This window comes from Musca domestica, unplaced genomic scaffold (assembly GCF_030504385.1).
Source record: "Musca domestica strain aabys unplaced genomic scaffold, Musca_domestica.polishedcontigs.V.1.1 35, whole genome shotgun sequence".
NCBI classification, from domain to species: domain Eukaryota; kingdom Metazoa; phylum Arthropoda; class Insecta; order Diptera; family Muscidae; genus Musca; species Musca domestica.
Window position 1 is genome coordinate 2,912,701 of NW_026712315.1, and position 19,800 is coordinate 2,932,500.

Here is a 19,800-nt window from a genome sequence, read left to right on the forward strand (position 1 = left end):
ACATATACCTAGTAGAAAAAATTTTCGCGTGCCGAAAAGAAGGGTCTCTGCGTTCAAACTAATTCAAATTATTTTTAGAGGACACGCTACATCAGGAAACAATCAATTGACAAAATGGAAAAAGAAAAGGATTACGCCTCTGATTCAGATGAAAGTGATGAAGATTTCCGTCCAGATGCTGCCGGCGAATCTGTTAGCGAGGAAGAATCCAATGGCGAAGATTCTGCTGATGGAGCAGACAACGAAGCAGCAGAAGCCGATACGAGCAAGGCCAAGAATGTCAAGAAAGGCAAACGGTTAACAAAGAAGCAAAGTAAAAAGAGAAACAATAAAAAGGACTCCGACGACGACGATGATGATGACGATGAGACGGAAAATTATAGAAGATCTACCAGACAAACTGATGGTGATCTAACGAATGGTAAAAATAAAACCATCGAAAAAGACACACTAGAATCGGATGAAGAAGATAAGTCAAGGACAAGTGCGTTGTGGGCAGATTTCCTGAAAGATGTTAATCCCGTTGCTGCAAAAACAAACAAAACCAATGGTGTAACGACAAAAGCAAGTGTTGTAGAAAATGCAAGTTCCTCAGATGCCCCCACAAATCGGGAATCAACAAAACTTAACGACAAACCAAAAGAGACTAATACGAAAAACACATCTGCCAAAGAAGAGCCAGAGCCACCGAAGAAAAAAGTAATTGTCACAGAAGTATTGGATTTTGCGGGCGAAGAGGTGCGTGTACAGAAAGAGGTGGACGCATCCAGTATTAAAGAGAATACAGCTGCTGTTACGGCGGCACCTAAAATGCAACCATTCGGACGTATAATGCCAGGGGCTGGCATCAAACGACCAGCAGGTCCAGGAACTTCTGGCGGTATTGGTTCACTACTCAATCAAATTGGCAAGAAAAAGAAATTGTCCGTATTGGAAAAATCACAAATGGACTGGAAGAGTTTCAAGACACAAGAGGGAATCGACGAGGAACTGCAAACCTTTAATAAGGGCAAAGATGGGTGAGTTATAAGGAATAAATGTGTTTTTTATGGGTCTAATAACTGGGGATGATGAGTCTTAATTTACTTTCTTAGGGAAAAGTCGATTTTAATGAACCTTAGAAAAAGTTTGGGATGTGAGTGAGGGAAATGAGTTCAGCACAAGCTTGCGGAAAATTGTGCAATGTTTACCGGAAGTAGGACTTGGTATCCTTATCACAGCGACATACGGCGGGTAAATCAATGCTTCCTGATACCCCTTTTTACTTTGCTATTTTTAAAACGATAATCAAAAAACAAAACTTTAAAATGTCACTACAGGTAGGTTTATGTGCCCTGCTTACAAAACCCAAACATTCTCGGGAGGTGAATCCATACTTCCCGAAATATAGGGCTCCAAAATTTAGCAACAACTCTTAATTAAAAAAAAATTAGTTGTTTTTAGATTTAATCCTTTTAAATAGCCGGTCTTTGGTCTGGGCTTCAGATTTTCACCTCTGGCTTCGCGAACCAAACTTTACTCAAATTTTATATTTATTAAATAAAAGAAAAAATATAAGGAACATCCTTTTTAAAATTTGGAGCCCTTTACCTCGGGAAATATGGGCCCACCGCCCGAAAATGTTTTGTTGTTGCAATCAAGATACAAAAAACTACCTACGGTGACAATTTGAAGTTTTTTTCGATTATTGGTTTAGAAATAGCATAAAAGGTATTTTTGTAACTTCGGAACACTATCTCTAGAATGATGTCGTTGTGATTAGCATAACAATACCTGTCTCGGGTAAAAATTTCAGACTTTCGACAACTAGAGGTTAATTAATTAACCCCCCTTAAGCATTTTAAGCATCATTACCTATCGTTTTTATTAACTAATTGTACCGTATCACTTTCTCAAATATATATTTATTAATTTTTTAATATATTCCGTTTGTTCATTTTTCCAGATATTTGGAACGCCAAGACTTCTTGCAACGCACTGATCTACGACAATTCGAAATTGAAAAAAGTCTACGACAATCTTCGCGTCGTCCTCTCTAAGCTATTAAATCAGGTTAATTTAATAAAAAAAAAAAACACTGTTCAGGTATAAGCAACAACTATAGTCCGTAATATACTTTACACCATTCAATTGCATCGCATCAAAGAAATCAATAAAACAAATTTAGCATTAATTTTTATTGTACAATTATTATACTTACTATGTATGTATAATAAACACACACACATATTTTTTTATTTTTATAAAAAAAAAAAACAAATTGTATTCCATAATTTTAGTTAACCCGCTATAAATCTTTTTAATAACAAAAAAAAAAAAAAAACTAGAGACGTGTTCATTCTTTTGATTGTAATTATACATATAAAATACATTATAAATATACATATGATTATATATTATAAATAATACAAATATTAAATAAAAGCATATGAACAATTAAAATTTGATAAACGCTTTATTGTCAAATAAGAAATATATTCTGACGGATATTGATATGGAGTAAAAATCACCCAAAACGATGTAGTGTATGTTTCTTAAGTCTTTTGATTTTAGAAAATTATAGATTTTGTTTATTACATTTTAGAAGGCGAAGAAGGACATCAAAATGGAAATGATATTTTCCGTACAAGGGGGTTCGATTAATCATAGCTTCCTCTACAAAAAAATCACTAAAGTAGCAATATAAAAACATATCTTCCAATTGAATTTTTCCCGCAGAAGAATTCATTTAAAAGAAAATATCTTATAATAAGGCGACTGAAGAGGACTCTCATATGCAAAATTTCTCTAGAAATACTGATAGATATGAAAATAAATATGGACATTTTCGCAGCAGAGACAAGCAAAATGATTATTAAAAAAATTAATACTTCTAATATTGGGGAAGTTACTAAAAAAGGTATGTATTGCCACTATTTCATTTGTTTTCAATGTTCAAAGAAGGATTTACGAAAGCCGCCGTGTATGATATCAAGAAGGACAGCCATAAAAAAAATCAGAGTCTGACGGTTTGTTGAATTTACGACAAAGGCAGCAAAAACTTAGAGCTATGGTAGTTCGTTTTTGATATAACTCCAATGGTGATTGGTATTAAAAATGCCAAATATAGGGCCATTTTTTGGTATAGACCCAATCAAATCAGCTGAAAGATAATGTTTCGCACTTTCAGTGGCATTTTTATAACATACAGGGTGAGATGAAAAAACTGCAACCAACCTAAGACTGCTGGTATTTCTTGGCCACTCGTTCGACATCTATTAAAATTATTCCAGTAACAGCTCATTATATTGTTTACAAGCGTACAAAAGCATTTTGGTGAGAATTTTCCAGAAAAAAGTTATTCGTTATGGAATTTAAGCGTGATAGTGTGATTTCTTTATTTTTGGCTGGAAAACCCACAAGTGGCTATCGTTAGAGCACACCAGCATTTAAATGTGAATAAATTTATTGTGTCTCGTACAATCGCTCATTTCCGTGATACTGGTAGCGTAGCCTGACCTCAGGGAAGTAGACGGAAGAGGTCATCAATATCAGCTGGTTCGAAAAGTAAGGAAGCGAATTGATCGAAAACCACGTCGCAGAAAAATGACTCGTGAGCTGAGCAGCAAATATTGAAAAATGAGCTCGGGGTAAAGCCATTGAAATTCCAAAAAGTGCAAGAACTTACACCACAATAGAAAGAAAATAGACTCAAAAGAGGCAAAGAGTTGCTTCCCTTGGCCCGAAAGTCGTGAACTGTCGAATTTGGTTTTCTTTGTTGCCCAGCGGTTTGTAAACAAACAAAACGATCGTGTTTATTTGCCAAGAGGTTAGCAGAAAATGTACACCTTCGGTTTGCCACCAGAACTCAAGCGCCGGCCATGGTGATGGTATGCGCCTCCATAACAGCCAATGTTCGCTCTCCGCTCATATTAATCTACCGTGGCATCAGAATTAATGCCAAATATGGTCGCGAAAATATTCTGGAGGGTGTTTTAAGGCCTTGGGCACGCAAACATTTTGGCCGCAGACCTTGGACATTCCAACAGGACTCAACACTATCGCACTCAGCACGCGTCACCTGAGAATGGTGACAAAATGAGGTTCCTCGCTACATTTTCAGCGCACAAAGGCCACCAAAATCTCCGGATACCAGTTCGTTGGACTATTGTGTCCGGAGTATTTTGGTATGCAAGGTTGGCACCAAAAAAATACTAAAGTGTCGATCGCCTCAAGCAAGCGCTACGCTGGGAATGGGCCAAAATACCGCAGAGCAATATTCGGCCAGCGTGTGATGGGTTCATTGGTCATTTGAAGTCCATAATTCGTGCCAAAGCTGACCAATTCGAACAAATCTAAACTTATTCTAAAAGTTGATGTTGTTTCCGACATTGCCTTCATTCAATAAACTTAAAAAAAGGGTAAAAATGATGGCGTTTGACTTTTTTGCAGTTTTTTTTTATCTCACCCTGTGTGTCCCCTATTTTATATACCTCCTGATTTTCGATATTTTAAAGGTTCAACCTGCTATTCGCAATAAGGCGTATCGGTTTCAAGATTGATTCACTATTTATAATGGTAGGTTAGGTAAGTCGATTTGTAGTTATACTTTAAATTATAAATACCTCAGACCTTCCGGTCCATTATGATCATTCTGCGGGAAAAGAGCCGTGTTTTAAATACAGCGCCCTAGCAAGTAAAGCCGGGATTTGAATTCACATCGAGATCATGCGTCGAATGTTCCTCCATTGCTAGTAGGTTTGATTGAGCAGGACAGCGGTGTAATAGGTATTCCGTTTTTTTCTCCGCCCTCCTCACGCAGCCTGCCCTATTCGACATTAGATTCTAACGATTAGAATTATCCCATTAAAATGTTCTGGATCGGATGTGACAGCCATGGTAGAGGAATACAGATAGTTGCATCGATATAGCTGCTGGGATAATGAACTGTCAAACCAATTTCGGAATTAAAAATTTTCAATGAACAATTATTGAAATTTGTAAAATGTTTTGAAAAATTCATATCATAAAACCCTCCGATTGGCTTCGCATAAGAAGAAAATATAGACATCTACTTATTTTTGACAAAACATCCAACAATTTTGACATATCAATATTCCCAAGCGTTAATGCATTTACCCGAATTCTTCTACCATGGTGACAGTGGCCTGTTAATATCTCTATTGTTATCCGTAATGCTTAATAGAGGCTGACCATAGCGCGAGGGGATATTTGGCTAAATTTGTTTTGATACCTTGCACAGAGGATCGTTGTACCTGCGCCCTTTGGGTTTCTCATTGGAAAGTAGTTCTAATCCTTCTGGTAAAATGACAAAGTTAGGGTTTAAAGGTGTCGGCGAAAGACAAGGTCTGTTAACTCCAACTCATCTTTCCAAATTTAACGGCCTTTTCCTTTTTTTGAATATTACAATGATTGTGTACCCAGCAAAGTCGGAGAGTAGTGTGCATATAGCCCACAGCCCTTCTACACCTCAGGACAACATCGGAAGTGATTTTAGAAGATTTCATATTTTTAAGAGCCGCTTGACCATTCACAACAATGGTCACCGGTTCAGTTATTTCATTTTCCATAGTTTTATTTCTAAGTTGAGGTTGCTACTTGAGGTGTACTTTTTAATGCGCTTGTAATTAGAATTGGAGCTGTGCTTGAGCGTTTCGAGATATTTTATTTGTATTTTAATGCGTACCACCAGAAAAGACTACCATTAGAAAGGATGGGTCAAATCACAGCTTTATACGTCTATTGTATGTTAGCGGGAGAAAGTCTCCAGGACTTTTGCTATTGAATTCTTGCAGGAGAAGCCTTTCTTCATGTGCTTCGCAATTTTTATACCCTCCACCATAGTATGAAGGGTATATTAAGTTTGTCATTCCGTTTGTAACACCTAGAAATATACATTTCAGATCCCACAAAGTATACATATTCTTCATCAGCATACAATTATATGTCGATTTATCAATCCGTCTGTGGAAATCACTCTAGCTTCCGAACGAAATGAAGTAGGTTGATAAAATTTTACTCAAATGTGTATTATGTCTGCAGGACTTTTCATATTGAAAATCGACCATGTAGGTCCACGTCTTCTAGCCCCCATATAACGGTACCTCCCGATATTCGGTATTTTGATGATTTTAGCGACATTATTTACCGGAATTGTTTCAAAATTGGTATTTAAAGTTCGTAATAGATACTTCGGCTAAAGACAGAAAATGGGCCATGTAGGTCCACGTCTTCGTATAGCCCCCATATAACGGTACCCCCGATATTCGGTATTTTGATGATTTTAGCGACATTAATTATCGGAATTGTTTCAATTTTGGTATTTAAAGTTCTTAATAGATACTATAGCCTATAACAAAAAATTGTCTGAGCAGGTCCACGTCTTCGTATAGCCCCCATATAACGGTACCTCCCGATATGCGGTATTTTGATGATTTTAGCGACATTATTTACCGGAATTGCTTCCAAATTGGTATTTAAAGTTCGTAATAGATACTACGGCAAAAGACAGCAAATGGGCCATGTAGGTCCACGTCTTCGTATAGCCCCCATATAACGGTACCCCCCGATATTCGGTATTTTGATGATTTAAGCGACATTATTTACCGGAATTATTTCAAATTTTGTATTTGAAGTTCGAAATGGATACTAAGGTTAAGGACAGAAAATGGGCCATGCAGGTCCATGTCTTCGTATAGCCCCCATATAACGGTACCTCCCGATATGCGGTATTTTGATGATTTTAGCGACATTATTTAACGGAACTATTTCAAATTTTTTATTTGAAGTTCGAAATGAATACTATAGCCTATAACAAAAAATTGTCTGAGCAGGTCCACGTCTTCGTATAGCCTCCATATAATGGTACCCCCCGATATTCGGAATTTTGATGATTTTAGCGACATTATTTACCGGAATTATTTAAAATTTTGTATTTGAAGTTCGTAGTGGATACTACAGCCTATGACAGAAAATTGTCTGTGCAGGTCCACGTTTAATAACCCCCATGGTACCTCCTGATATTTGGTATTTTGATGATTTTAGCTACATTATATACAGATTTTTTTTAAGTTTCGCATTTAAATATTGTAATAGTATGTGACAAAAGTTGCCTATGCAGGTCCACGTCGTCGTATAGACCCTAATATATGGCTACAATCGGTATTTTTAAGATTTGAACAGAATTTTTAGCGGATTTTATTTTTTTGAAAATTGTTAAATTTTTACCAAATGGTGGAGGGTATTCAAAGTTCGGCCCGGCCGAACTTACAGCTTGTTTTATTTGTTTTTTTTTATCTTTGTATTGTAACTCCTCTGTTAGGAATTTGTAGGTACAAGTTTTCGTATAGCCCCATGTAAGGGGTTCACCCAATATTCGGTATCTTGAGGTTTTCAAAGGATTTTTCTTTCAATCAATGCAGTATTGATCCAAAATTTGCCTTGCCGTATTGATCAGCATTCCAAAAAGGGTTAATGCCAAACTACAATATGCAGATGAGCTATTGGAATTTTAAGTAGCCCATAAAAATTACTATAGAAGCTATGAATGAATGGATAAATGAAATGGGTAAACAGATAACAGATCAAAAAAACAACAACAATAACAACAAAAATAGATTCCAATTTAGATGTTAACAGCATACGATGGTATTTCTGTCTGTCTGTCTGTCTGTCTGTATGTAACAGGGGAAGCTATGCAATTACACAAACGCAGCGACAACAGCAGTGATGTTAACGTTGAGTGTCTCACAGAAAAGCGAATCAACGACCCGACCGACTTGGCTGGCTGCTAAATAAAAAAAAGCCACAGCTCACAAATGTGGCCAAAATACAACAACCAAAACAAACTAAAATCCATAACAAAATGTTAAGACTTATTGGCGGCTCATAACGGCATTCGGCAGTCAGTTGCTAAACGTCTTTGCGCAGAGAAACTACCAGTGAGCGGTGGAAGAAAACTTGAAATCGAGATTTAAAGAAAAACAGAAAATCTCAAAGAAAAATAAAAAAATAATAAAAAAAGATCATGCCAAATTAAGAAATCAAAAATCTAATGAGGATGATAGTGGGAAAATAATAAAAAAGTATGAAAATGGAAAATAATAAAAAAAATGCAAATTATATAAAAAAAAATAATATTTTTTAATTTAATTAAATACCTTTAATAAAGTAATAATAATAAAACAATAAAGAAAAGTTAAATAACACCCTTCAAAAGTTAATTATTTGTAAAAAAATAATAAACCTTATCCTTTTCGGCTGTTTGCATTCCAAATAAAAATATCAAGAGTTTGTTTGCAAGTTTTCCTTTTACTGGGTGAAAGTTTTGATAACTTAGTTTTTAACTAAAAAAAAAAAAAAAAATACAGCTGAAATAAACCAAAGCATAATCCCCTTCGCTAAACTATCGACAAATACTAAAAAAATAACAACAATATCTTTGGTGTGACTTGTTGGCTCTTCGTTTTTTTTTTCAAACAAACTAAATTAAATTGGCTTTGTTTTACATCAAAGAGCTAAATATTCGGTGACGTTATTAGGAATGGTAACGACAACTAAGATTATAAAGAAAACTTAACACAGTGCTACAGTTGTTTTGTTGCTGTTCTACTTTTTTTTATAAATTTAAATTAATGAATAAACAATTAAAAATAATACTCAGTGGCAAAGTGTTATAATCTTGAGATATAAAACGTGAAAAAGGCGATAAGTTGGATTTTTCCTTAATTTTTATATCCTTTGCATTTTGAAAACTCAAACTTTGGTCATGTCGGTTATCCTCAATATCCTCTAAAATTTGATAAAGCTTTACAAAGTGTTACAGTTTTGAGAAAAAAGGTGAGAAGTTAGGTCGCATTGTGGAAATGTAAATTTTTGGACAAATCGGTTGCTTTCAAAATGCCTTAAATAGCCTTAAATTGTGTAAATAATGAAATTTTTTGTATATACAGGGTGAGATAAAAAACTGCAAATAACTCAAAAGCCATAATTTTTACATTTTTTTTTTTAATTATTATTGAATAAAAGCAAAATATGTCGGAAATAGCATCAAATTTTAGAATGCGTTTAGATTTGTTCGAACTGGTCACCTTGGGACGAATTATGGTCGTCAAACACCAAAGAAAACATAACACGCTGCCCGAATGTTGCTCTGCGCTATTTTGGCCCATTCCCTGCGAAGCGCTTGCTCAAGGTGATCTACACTTTGGTATTTTTATACCCTCCACCTTGGAAAGGAGGGTATATTAACTTTGTCATTCCGTTTGTAACATCCTTAAATATTCGTCGTAGACCCCATAAAGCATATATATTCATAATCAGCATAAAATTCTAAGTCGATTTAACGATGTCCGTCTGTCTGTCTGTCCGTCTGTCTGTCTGTTGAAATCACGATACAGCACACATTATTTGACGTAGAGCGCCAAAATTTAGCAGAGCAATTGGTATTGTGTCTAGGATGGTTGGTATTGAAAATGAGATATATCGGTCCACGTTCTGGTATAGTCCCCATATAACGGTACCTCCCGATATTCGGTATTTTGATGATTTATGCCACATTATTTAACGGATTTGTCTGAAAATTGGTATTTGTAGGTCATAACGGGTCCCTGTACGTGTGGCAAAACATAGCATGTATAGGTCCACGTTTTGGTATAGCCTTCATATAATGGTACCTCCCGAAATTCGATATTTTGATTAGTTTTTGCCACAGTTTTTAACGGATTTGTCTAAAATTTGGTATTTGTGGGTAATAATGAGTTCCAGCTCCGGTGGCGAAACATTGCATGTATGGGTCCATGATTTGGTATAGCCCCCATATAACGGTACCTCCCGATATTCGGTATTTTGATGGTTTTTGCAACATTTTTTCACTGATTTGTGTAAAAATTGGTATTTGTGAGTCATAATGGGTCCTAGTTCGTGTGGCGAAACATTGTATGTATAGGTCCACGTTTAGGTGTAGTCCCCATATAACGGAAGCTCCCAATATTCGGTATTTTGATGATTTTTGACTGATTTTTTCACGAATTACACTGAAAATTTGGTAGTTGTAGATCATAATGGGTCCCAGTTCGTGTGGCGAGTCATTGTAATTATAGGTCCACGTTTTGGTATAGCCCCCATATAACGGTACCTCCCGATATTCGGTAATTTAATGATTTTTGCCCCTTTTTTTCACGTATTTGTCTGAAAATTGGTATTTGTAGGTCATAATGGGTTCTAGCGCCGTTGGCGGAACCTTGCATGTGTAGGTCCACGATTTGGTAGAGCCCCCATATAACGGTACCTCCCGATATTCGGCATTTTAATGGCTTTTGCCACATTTCTTCTAATGTTTCCTTTACCCTAAGGTGGAGGGTATTAAAAGTTTGGCCCGGCCGAACTTAATGTTTTTTTACTTGTTCAATGCTAACCTTGCTTTTCAAAATACTTCAGACACAATAGTCCAAAGGATTGGTATCCGGAGATTTTGGTGGTCATTGTGCGCTGGAAATGGAGCGAGGAACCTCATTTTGTAACCATTCTTGGGTGGCGCGTGCTGAGTTCTGTTGGAATGTCCAAGGACTGCGACCAAAATGTTTGCGTGCCCAAGGCTTTAATACATCCTCCAGAATATTTTCACGATAAAATTCGGCATTAATTTTGATGCCACGGTCGATTAATACGAGCGAGGAACGATCATTGGCTGTTATGGCGGCCCACACCATCACCATGGCCGGCGCTTGAGTTCTGGTGTCCAACCGAAGGTGAACATTTTCAGCTGACCTCTTTGGCAAGTAAACACTATCATTTGATCTTGTTTGTTTACAAACTGCTGGACAACGAATGTTTTCTCATCGGAGAAAACCAAATTCGGCAGTTCGCCACTTTTGGCCAAGCAAAGCAATTCTTTAGTTCTTTTGAGTCTATCTGCCTTATGTTGCGATGTAAGTACTTGCAATTTTTGGAATTTCAATGGCTTTACACCGAGCTCATTTTTCAATATTTGCGAATGGAATATTGCAATATGTTCAGCTCACGAGCCATTTTTCCGGCACTGCGACGTGGGTTTCGATCAAGTCGTTTCTTTACTTTTCGAACCATTTCTGCTGATGTTGCTGTTTTCATCCGTCCACTTCCTTGACATATGTCAGGCTAAGCTACAAGTATCACGGTAGCGAGCGATGTTACGAGACACAAAAGATTTATTCACATTTAAATGCTGGAGTGCTCGAAGGATAGCCACTTTTGGTTTTCCAGTCAAATATAAAGAAATCACACTATTACGCTTCAATTTCACCACGAATAACTTTTTTTCTGGAAAATTCTCACCAAAATGCTTTTGTACGCTTGTAAAAAATATAATGAGCTGTCACTGGAATTATTTTAACAGCTGTCGGACGAGTGGCTTGGAAATGACAGCAGTCTTAAGTTGGTTGCAGGTTTTTCATATCACCCTATAGACCATGTTGTCACAAACGTCCTATGCTGGACCCCAATGGTACCGGTTAAAAAAAACCCACCTTCTTTCATCACGGGAAGTACTCCAATGCTTTCGCTGACTTTTATATTGGAGCCCAGAGATTACAATTTTTTTTGTTTTTCAGAAAAAAAAAAACAGCTTTTACTTTATAACATTTCTTAATTTAGATCGATCCTTTTTTTGGGTCTTTCAATTTCTTTTTTTTTAATTTAGGGATATTTTTGTAAGATTTGCCAAAATTTAAAATTAAATCCCTTATAAATATCCATTATCCGCTCTATAAAAATCATTAACAAGATAATTTTTCAATATTCATTGTATATGTATTAGTGTGAGTGCGCGTGTTTAAATATCAATAATAATGTTTGTTTTTTAATGTTGTAGGCTTGTGTAATATTTTTCAATACGAAAGTAAGTGACTAAAATTACAAGAAACTTAAACAAAAATACCAAACTTAATCTCAAGACAGTTGTTGTTGTTGTTGCCCTGCAAGCTACCAATATTGACTCTCTTACATGCTGGTATTGGTGGTGCTGGTGATACTGGTTACAACTTCAACCGAAAGTGTATAACGAACGCCAAAAAATATAAAAAAAAACAAATAAAAACAACAGCAACAACAACGTTTTCTTTAATGTAATTTGGCCAAATTCATTGAATCGTACGTACGGTTAAAAAAACGTTACATTCAACATTTATTGATGGCTGGCGTTGTCGTTGTTGTTGCCATAGACATGCGGCAGTTCCATTATTTTTAATCACCGTGATCGTCGTCGTCGTCGTCGTTGTCGTCTTATTTGTTGTTATTGTTAACATCGTCGCCGCCGTCGTCACAAGTGCGTGCCCGTTTCGTTGACTGCTGTGCATTGGAAAACGTTTTCATATTCCGAAAAAAACACTAACAAACCGAAGAAAACAAAAACAACAACAACAATAACAACAACAAAATTGCAGTCTAACTAAAGTTTGTCCGGTCGAAAAAACCGAAATTATTTGAATTTCATTTAATATTCAACGGCTTAACGGTGACATTCGTCGTAATTATCAACGTCATCGTCATAAACATCGATAACTGGAAAACGTCAATCACCCCCGAAATAACATCATTGTCATCATCATTTGTCAACGATTTTTTTGAGCTGTAGTTAAGGTATGCCTATTTTTCTATTTTGTTCTGTTTTGTTTTTTTTTTTTAATTTTTTGAATTTAACATTAACAGTTTATATATTTTTTATTTAATAAAGATATTATGTAAAGTATTTTTTCACATCTAGTCGCAAATTAGATTTTATTATCGATAAACGATTAATGCAACTTTTTTATGACAATGATAATTAGGCTTTACAGGCCTAAGCAGGTAGAGCGGTTGGGACATAGCATATACCTCTTAGTGCCGATAATGCTCTAATATTTTAATATTATATTATATATTTAATCCATTAATTTTGAAGAATATATTTAAGGATTTTAGAATTTGATGTTTTGAGCCAATTTTCGAAAGGGTTGTCAGCGTCATAATCGTGAACTTTTTACTAATATTTCTCATAGTCTTATAGAGTTATAATTATTGATTTTCTAAGGATTATTAGAGACATAAACAAAGGACTTTAAAACAATTTTCGAGCACTATCAGAGCTATTAGTGTTATTTTTTAAGAATATTTTTCAAGGACTTTTAGAACTACAAATTTGCATTTTTCAAGAATATTTTTAAGGATCAAAAGAATAATAAACTTAAATGTTTCAGAAATATTTTTTTCAAAGGAGTATTAGCGTCAAAAACGTGTATTTAAAAAAAAAACAAATTTAATGCCTAACAGACTATTAAATGTGAATTCAATGATCAACAGACAATTAAACGAGGATTTTTGAAGAATATTCTTTCAAGGACTGATCATCAAAGTTATTGAAATTTTTTAAGGAATATTTTTTCGAACATACTACCCAACGTGGACTTTTTTGGAATATTTTTTCAAGGACCATCAGACCGACAAGTTATGATTTTTCAGGGATATTTTTTCAAGAATTAACTGTCCACTAACCGTGGATTTTTTCTAAGACCAGTAGACCACCAATGACATTCCTTTAAGTATCAACAGACAACTTTACTTGGATTTTTAGAGAATATTTTTTCTAGGGGCAAAACACTTCCAATCGTGTATTTTTAAGAATATTTTTCTAAGGACTAACAAACCACTCAACGTTAATGTTCAAAAAACATTGGCAAACAGACCACTAAACATGGAATTTAAAATAATATTTTTTTCAAAGACCTTCAGAACACCAAACATGAACTCTATTAAGAATATATTTCAAAGGACTAACAAAAACAAAAATCTGAACTTTTAAACTATATTTCTTTATGACTAATGGATCACTAAACTTGGATTTTAAAAGAATATTTTTTCAAGGACCAATAGACTATTAAACGTGGATTTTAAAGAAATATTTTTTAAGGATCAACAAACAACTAACGTTGGATTTTTAGAGAATATTTTCAAACGATCAACTTATTATTAATGCTGATTTTTAAGGAAAATTTTTTTAAGACTATCCGGGTACTATGCGTGGATTTTCGAAAGGTTATTTTTCAAGGATAAACTGACAGCTAAATTGGGAATTTCAGAGAATATTTTTTTCAAGGACCAAAAAACACCAGATGTGGATTTTTTCAGAATATTTTTGCAAGGTCCAACAGACCACTAAACGTAGAATTTAAAATGATATTTTTGCAAGAACCTTCGGAATATTAAACGTGGATTTTCAAATGACTATCAATAACAAAAATATGAATTGTTAACAATATTTCTTTAAAGACTCTTATGCCATAAAGTTTCATTTTTTTAAATAAAACGTTATATTTTTTCAAGAATTTTTGAAGAATTTTTGAGAATACTTTTAGAAATATTTTTGTAAATATCAATGATTATATTTTAAAAATTTATTTTCGAAGACTTCCAGAGGATTTTCTAGAATATTTTTTGATAGACTATCTGGGCTATAAACGTGGATGTTTATACCCACAGTCCTACGGTTACAAAGGGTATGTTTTATTTGATGTAGCTTCAACGAAATAACGGTTTTAGACCCTAGGTCTCTTTGGACGATATCCGTTTCAGGACATTTGGAGTTTTACACCAAAAAGTCTTCAAAATCGTCAATTTTGAAGTTTGCCGAGGTAAAACCATTACACATCCAATTTTCTGTTCAAACCTTTTTCCACATCCCCATGACCTCTATATCAAATTTCAGGATTCCAGCTCTATTCGCTCACTCAATACCAAATTTAGAACTATTTAGTACTTTTAGTACAATAATAGCACACATTTCCAAAATCTCCTCCATATCTCAATTCTAGATACTAAAAGAGTCCGGAATATCAAATTTGAGGATAGCGGTCCTATTCCTTTATCAAATATAGTAGCATTGAGAACTTTTCGTACAATTATGAACAAACTGCAACCAACTTCAGAATGCTGTCTTTCCCAAGCCACTCGTCCGACAGCTGTTAAAATTATTCCAGTGACAGCTCATTATATTGTTTGCAAGCGAACAAAAGCATTTTGGTGAGAATTCTCCAGAAAAAAAAGTTATTCGTGATGGAATTCAAGCGTGATAGTGTGATTTATTTATATTTGGCTGGAAAACTACAAGTGGCTATCGTTAGAGCACTCCAGCATTTAAATGTGAATAAATCTTTTTTGTTTCGTACCATCGTTCGTTGCCGTGATACTGGCGTAGCGTAGCCCGACGTTAAGGAAATGGACGGAAGAAAACAGCAACATCAGCAGAAATAGTTCGAAAATGATTGAAACCGCGTCGCAGTGCCGGAATATTCCATTCGTTAACTATGAGCTCGGGGTAAAGCCATTGAAATTCCAAAAAGTGCAAGAACTTACACCGCAACAGAAAGAAAATAGACTCGAAAGAGCTTAAGAGTTGCTTCCCTTGGCCAAAAGTGGTGAACTGCTGAATGGTTACAAACCCACCCAAGAATGGTTACAAAATGAGGTTCCTCGCTTCATTTCCAGCGCACACTGGCCACCAAAATCTCCGGATACCAATCCGTTGGACTATTGGTCTGGAGTATTTTGAAAAGCAAGGTTGGCACTAATAAATACCAAAGTGTCGATCACCTCAAGCAAGCGCTTCGCCCAAAATGGTTCAAAATACCGCAGACCAACATTCGGGCAGCGTGTGACGGTTTCATTGGCCGTTTGGAGGCCATAATTCGTGCCAAAGGTGACCAATTCGAACAAATCCAAACTTATTCTAAAATTTGATGCTATTTCCGACATTTTTTTGCATTCCTCAGCACAACCTGAAAGTGCTACCTGCACAAGAGGTAGTGAGGAGTTGGAATAAAAAAAAATAAAATGTCAAAAGTCATTTCTATGTTTCTATCAACACCAAATCTAATGTAAATATGGGCAATGACGGTACACCCATTCTGGTAACTCAGCCAAAAAATTCAAAAGTTTTCAAAAATTAAATACATACATATCTTTTGAAAAATGATAAAGTAATCGATATACGCTCAATCTGGTACGTTGCAATATTTATATCAGACTAAGGTCAGATATGAAATTGGCACACACCTTGGAAGTGCATTTAATGTACATTTCCCCTAAGAATAGCAGAACTTTCTGAGTTAAAACGTGGTTTCTCTTAAGTACTTTCACAGCGGTCAATATTAATTTTTATTAGGACTACAAGTAACCATCGTTTTCTGTGACAACAGAACCTTCCATTATTTTATTGCTTATTTTTCAGCAGCTGATTGCATTTACCTTTACTTTCCCGTAATTCCCCTCACTCCATGCAAAATACGAAAAAAGCGCTGCTACTGCTGCTGCCATTCAATCACTTTCCAGTTAGTATATGACCCAAATATTAACTTGTTTTGGAATATTTTCACTGATTTGGAAATGTAATGGCATAGCAAGTTATAGTTTAGATTTCATATCGAAGCGAGAGGGAGGAATTGAGCGTTTCATACTTAATTGCTTTACATTTCATGGCATCTTAAAGAAAATAACGGGCATCATTAAATGTAATTTGGTTGTGGTTTTTTCTTCTGAGGGGGAAAGTGTGGGATGGAAGGGGTGTGTACGGTAGGCTTATATAGTTATTTTCGAAGAAATTTTGGAATATTCTTTAAAGAGAACAAGTTAAAAAGTACCGACAAATGTCTACCCTCAGCCAATATTCGATTATTTAAATATATTTTTTACTTCTGTTACGATTGTTCGAATTGTTGGCCCTCTGTGGAATAGGTTCCGATGGAACGGGCCAATATTGTCTATTACATATCGAACGTAAATAAATATGATATGAATATTGCGACGTGCCAGTTTTGGACTACTTCCTTCACTTTTTATGAGATATGTGATAATTTTTAAAAAATATATAAATCTGCATGACGTACCAGATGTAGTTTTCCGAAATATTCAATTTTCATACTAACACTTTCATAATTACCAGAAAATCGAACATTCATATCCAATTAAGAGAACTTTGTGGATATATCAAGTTGTAAAGAATGGCTGACTTCTTTCACAAGTTTTGGCAAATAAAAGTATTGACAATTTGTGGGTGAGGTACCAGAAGAAATGGCCCGATCTCTACCATCTTTATGACATATCTTGTGTTGATGGAACTATTGAGAAGTGTCAATTCTGAATTTCGCGGTTTATGAGCTTAATGGATGTTCAAAATTCGCAATCTCATGACTCATTGTGGAGAATGTACCAAAAGAAGCGGATCGATATATTCCATCTTCACACAAGGCCTGGGGTTAATAAAAATATTATGATGTGCGAAATTTGAAGACAATCGAACTCTTACATCACATTTTATATGAGTTACAAATATTCAAAATTTTGACCATTTGTGGGGGAGGTACTGGATGGAGTGAACCAGTATTCTCCGTTTCGCACCTGAAATACCACTAATGCAGATATTAGGATTTGCAAAGTTGGAGCAAAATCGGATTATATTTTCTGTGCAGTAAAATATTTTCTTTGACATTTTGTGGGGGAGGTATCAGAAGGAGTGGACCGATATTGCCCATCTTCGAACTCGATCTAAGTTTGATAATAATATTCTGATGTACTAAGTTTGGCGGATAGAAAAGAGGGAAATCGCCAGAACGACTCCAAATGTCCTGAAATGAATTTGATCCAAAGAGACGTAGGGTCTAAACCGTATTTCATTGAGTCACGTTTTGGCCGTATTAAATGATATACATGGTGAGATAAAAAACGCAACAAAGTCTGTCATAATTTTTACATTTCTTTTAATTTTATTGAAGGAAAGCAAAAAATGTCGGAAATAACATCAAATTTTAGAATAAGTTTACATTTGCTCGAATTGGTCACCTTTAGCACGAATTATGTCCTTCAAACGGCCAATGAAACCGTCACACGCTGTCCGAATGTTGCTCTGCGGTATTTTCGCCTATTCCCGACGAGACCCTTGCTTGAGGTGATCGACACTTTGGTATTTTTTAGTGCCAACCTTGCTTTCTAAAATACTCCAGGCACAATAGTCCAATCCGGATTGGTATCCGGAAATTTTGATGGCCATTGTGCGCTGGAAATGAAGCGAAGCACCTCATTTTGTAACCATTCTTGGATGGCGCGTGCTGACTGCGATGGTGCTGAGTCCTGTTGGAATGTTCAAATTCTGCGGCCAAAATTTTGGCGTGCCCAAGGCTTTTATACACCCTCCAGAATATTTTCGTGTAATATTCGGCATTTATTCTGATGCCACGGTCGATTAATACGAGCAGAGAGCGACCATCGGCTGTTATGGCGGCCCACATTATCACCATGGCATGCGCTTGAGTTCTGGTAGCCAACCGAAGGTGCACATTTTCAGCTGACCTCTTTAGCAAGTAAATAATTTTGTTTGCTGGACAACGAATGTGTTCTCATCTGAGAAAACCAAATTTGGCAGTTCACCATTTTCGGCCAAGCGAAGCAAGTCTTCAGTCCTTTTGAGTCTATTTTCTTTCCGTTGCGGTGCACTTTTTGGAATTTCAATGGCTCTACCCTGAGCTCATTTTTCAATATTTGCCGAATGAAATATTGCGATATGTTCAGCTCCCGAGCCATTTTTCCGGCACTGCGACGCGGTTTCGATCAAATCGCTTCTTTACTTCTCGAACCATTTCTGCTGATGTTGCTGTTTTCTTACGTCCACTTCCTTGACGTCGGGCTACGCTACCAGTATCACGGTAACGAGCAATGGTACGAGACACAAAAGATTTATTCACATTTAAATGCTGGAGTGCTCTAACGATAGCCACTTGTAGTTTTCCAGCCAAATATAAAAAAATCATACTATCACGCTTGAATTCCATCCCGAATAACTTTTTTTTCTGGAAAATTCTAACCAAAATGCTTTTGTGATATAATGAGCTGTCACTGAAATAATTTTAACAGCCGTCGGACGAGTGGCTTAGAAATGACAGTAGTCTGAAGTTGGTTGCAGTTTTTTCATCTCATCCTCAAAAAGGCACAAATAAAATTTGTGGCACAAATAGGAATTTTCGAAGAAATAAATTCCCCACTGAGGGACATTCTTTAAAAAGGGCATTTTTTGCTTTTAAAAATCAATGTGTCTTTATTTCAATACTGAAAATATGGAGTAAAAATGTGTATGGCACCATAAATTTCGCCCAGCTCTTCTATAGGTAGCAGTGACATAAAATCAAGTGCATATTTCAGTTTTCATTCCCATTGCACATTGAGCCCGCATTGCATGAGCTTTGAACGCTATTTATAGAACATACATTTTTATATTTTGTATTTTTTATAAAGGCAGACATTTCAAATTAGGCAATTAAATTTGAAAAATATTTTTAGTATTTAATAACCATTAAAATTCTATTACCTAGATAATCATTTAATCGGTCATTAGAAAATTTTGGGTTATTGCCAAAAAATATGTATAAAAATAGTGCATTTTGGATTCTAAATTGTTAGTAGTGCTTAGAAAGTTATTAGAGGAGTTTTAAAGTGATTGGCAGAGGGTTTTTTTATTTAAATTGCCATTTTAAACAAAAGACTTAAGCAACGAACACGGTTGGGCAGGTGAGAAAAAATGTTGAGGGATGGTTTCAAAAATATTAAACAATTATGCCGAATAATTTCTCGATTTTCTAAATGGCCGAATAATTTCATTACTAATTACTTAACCCATTAATAGAAAATATTGAGAAACAAGTCCATAATAAAAAAGAGAAGGTTTCCAGATAATTTATTTTGAAATCTCCTTTTTGATTTGTGGAAAATTTTACTAATCGTAATCAGTCTTTCAATCAAAAACTC

The 19,800-nt window shown here is 35.4% G+C and overlaps 2 protein-coding genes and 1 long non-coding RNA gene across 4 annotated transcripts in view; 2 read left to right on the forward strand and 1 right to left on the reverse strand.

The window, feature by feature from the left end:
- Positions 1–2,442, forward strand: LOC101891586 (craniofacial development protein 1). Its single transcript, XM_005183985.4, has 2 exons — positions 1–1,019; positions 1,946–2,442. The coding sequence occupies exons 1-2, from the start codon at positions 115–117 to the stop codon at positions 2,037–2,039; spliced, it is 999 nt and encodes a 332-aa protein (XP_005184042.1). The 5' UTR covers positions 1–114; the 3' UTR covers positions 2,040–2,442.
- A 612-nt stretch (positions 2,443–3,054) lies between these two features.
- On the reverse strand, positions 3,055–4,938 carry LOC109612675 (uncharacterized). Its single transcript, XR_002194635.2, has 3 exons — positions 4,605–4,938; positions 4,473–4,545; positions 3,055–3,142 (listed from the first exon to the last, which is right to left on the reverse strand). It is a non-coding gene; the product is annotated as an uncharacterized LOC109612675 (long non-coding RNA).
- Positions 4,939–7,412: 2,474 nt separating this feature from the next.
- Positions 7,413–19,800, forward strand: part of LOC101892333 (2-hydroxyacylsphingosine 1-beta-galactosyltransferase) — a 76,627-nt gene continuing 64,239 nt past the window's right edge. The window contains exons 1-3 of one of the 2 annotated variants that reach the window (XM_059125821.1): positions 7,413–7,567; positions 7,629–8,084; positions 11,849–12,615. The gene's annotated coding sequence lies outside the window, so the exon portion shown is untranslated. Of the gene's footprint in view, positions 8,085–11,848; positions 12,616–19,800 lie in introns of both variants that reach the window. The other variant, XM_059125820.1, reaches the window with a different exon arrangement.

What these genes read in the sequence shown, in the direction of transcription:
- LOC101891586 (XM_005183985.4), top strand. Translation starts at nt 115, where the DNA reads ATGGAAAAAGAAAAGGATTACGCCTCTGATTCAGATGAAAGTGATGAA. An exon ending in TTTAATAAGGGCAAAGATGG is followed by an intron (nt 1,020 to 1,945) that starts GTGAGTTATAAG and finishes TCATTTTTCCAG; the next exon opens with ATATTTGGAACGCCAAGACT.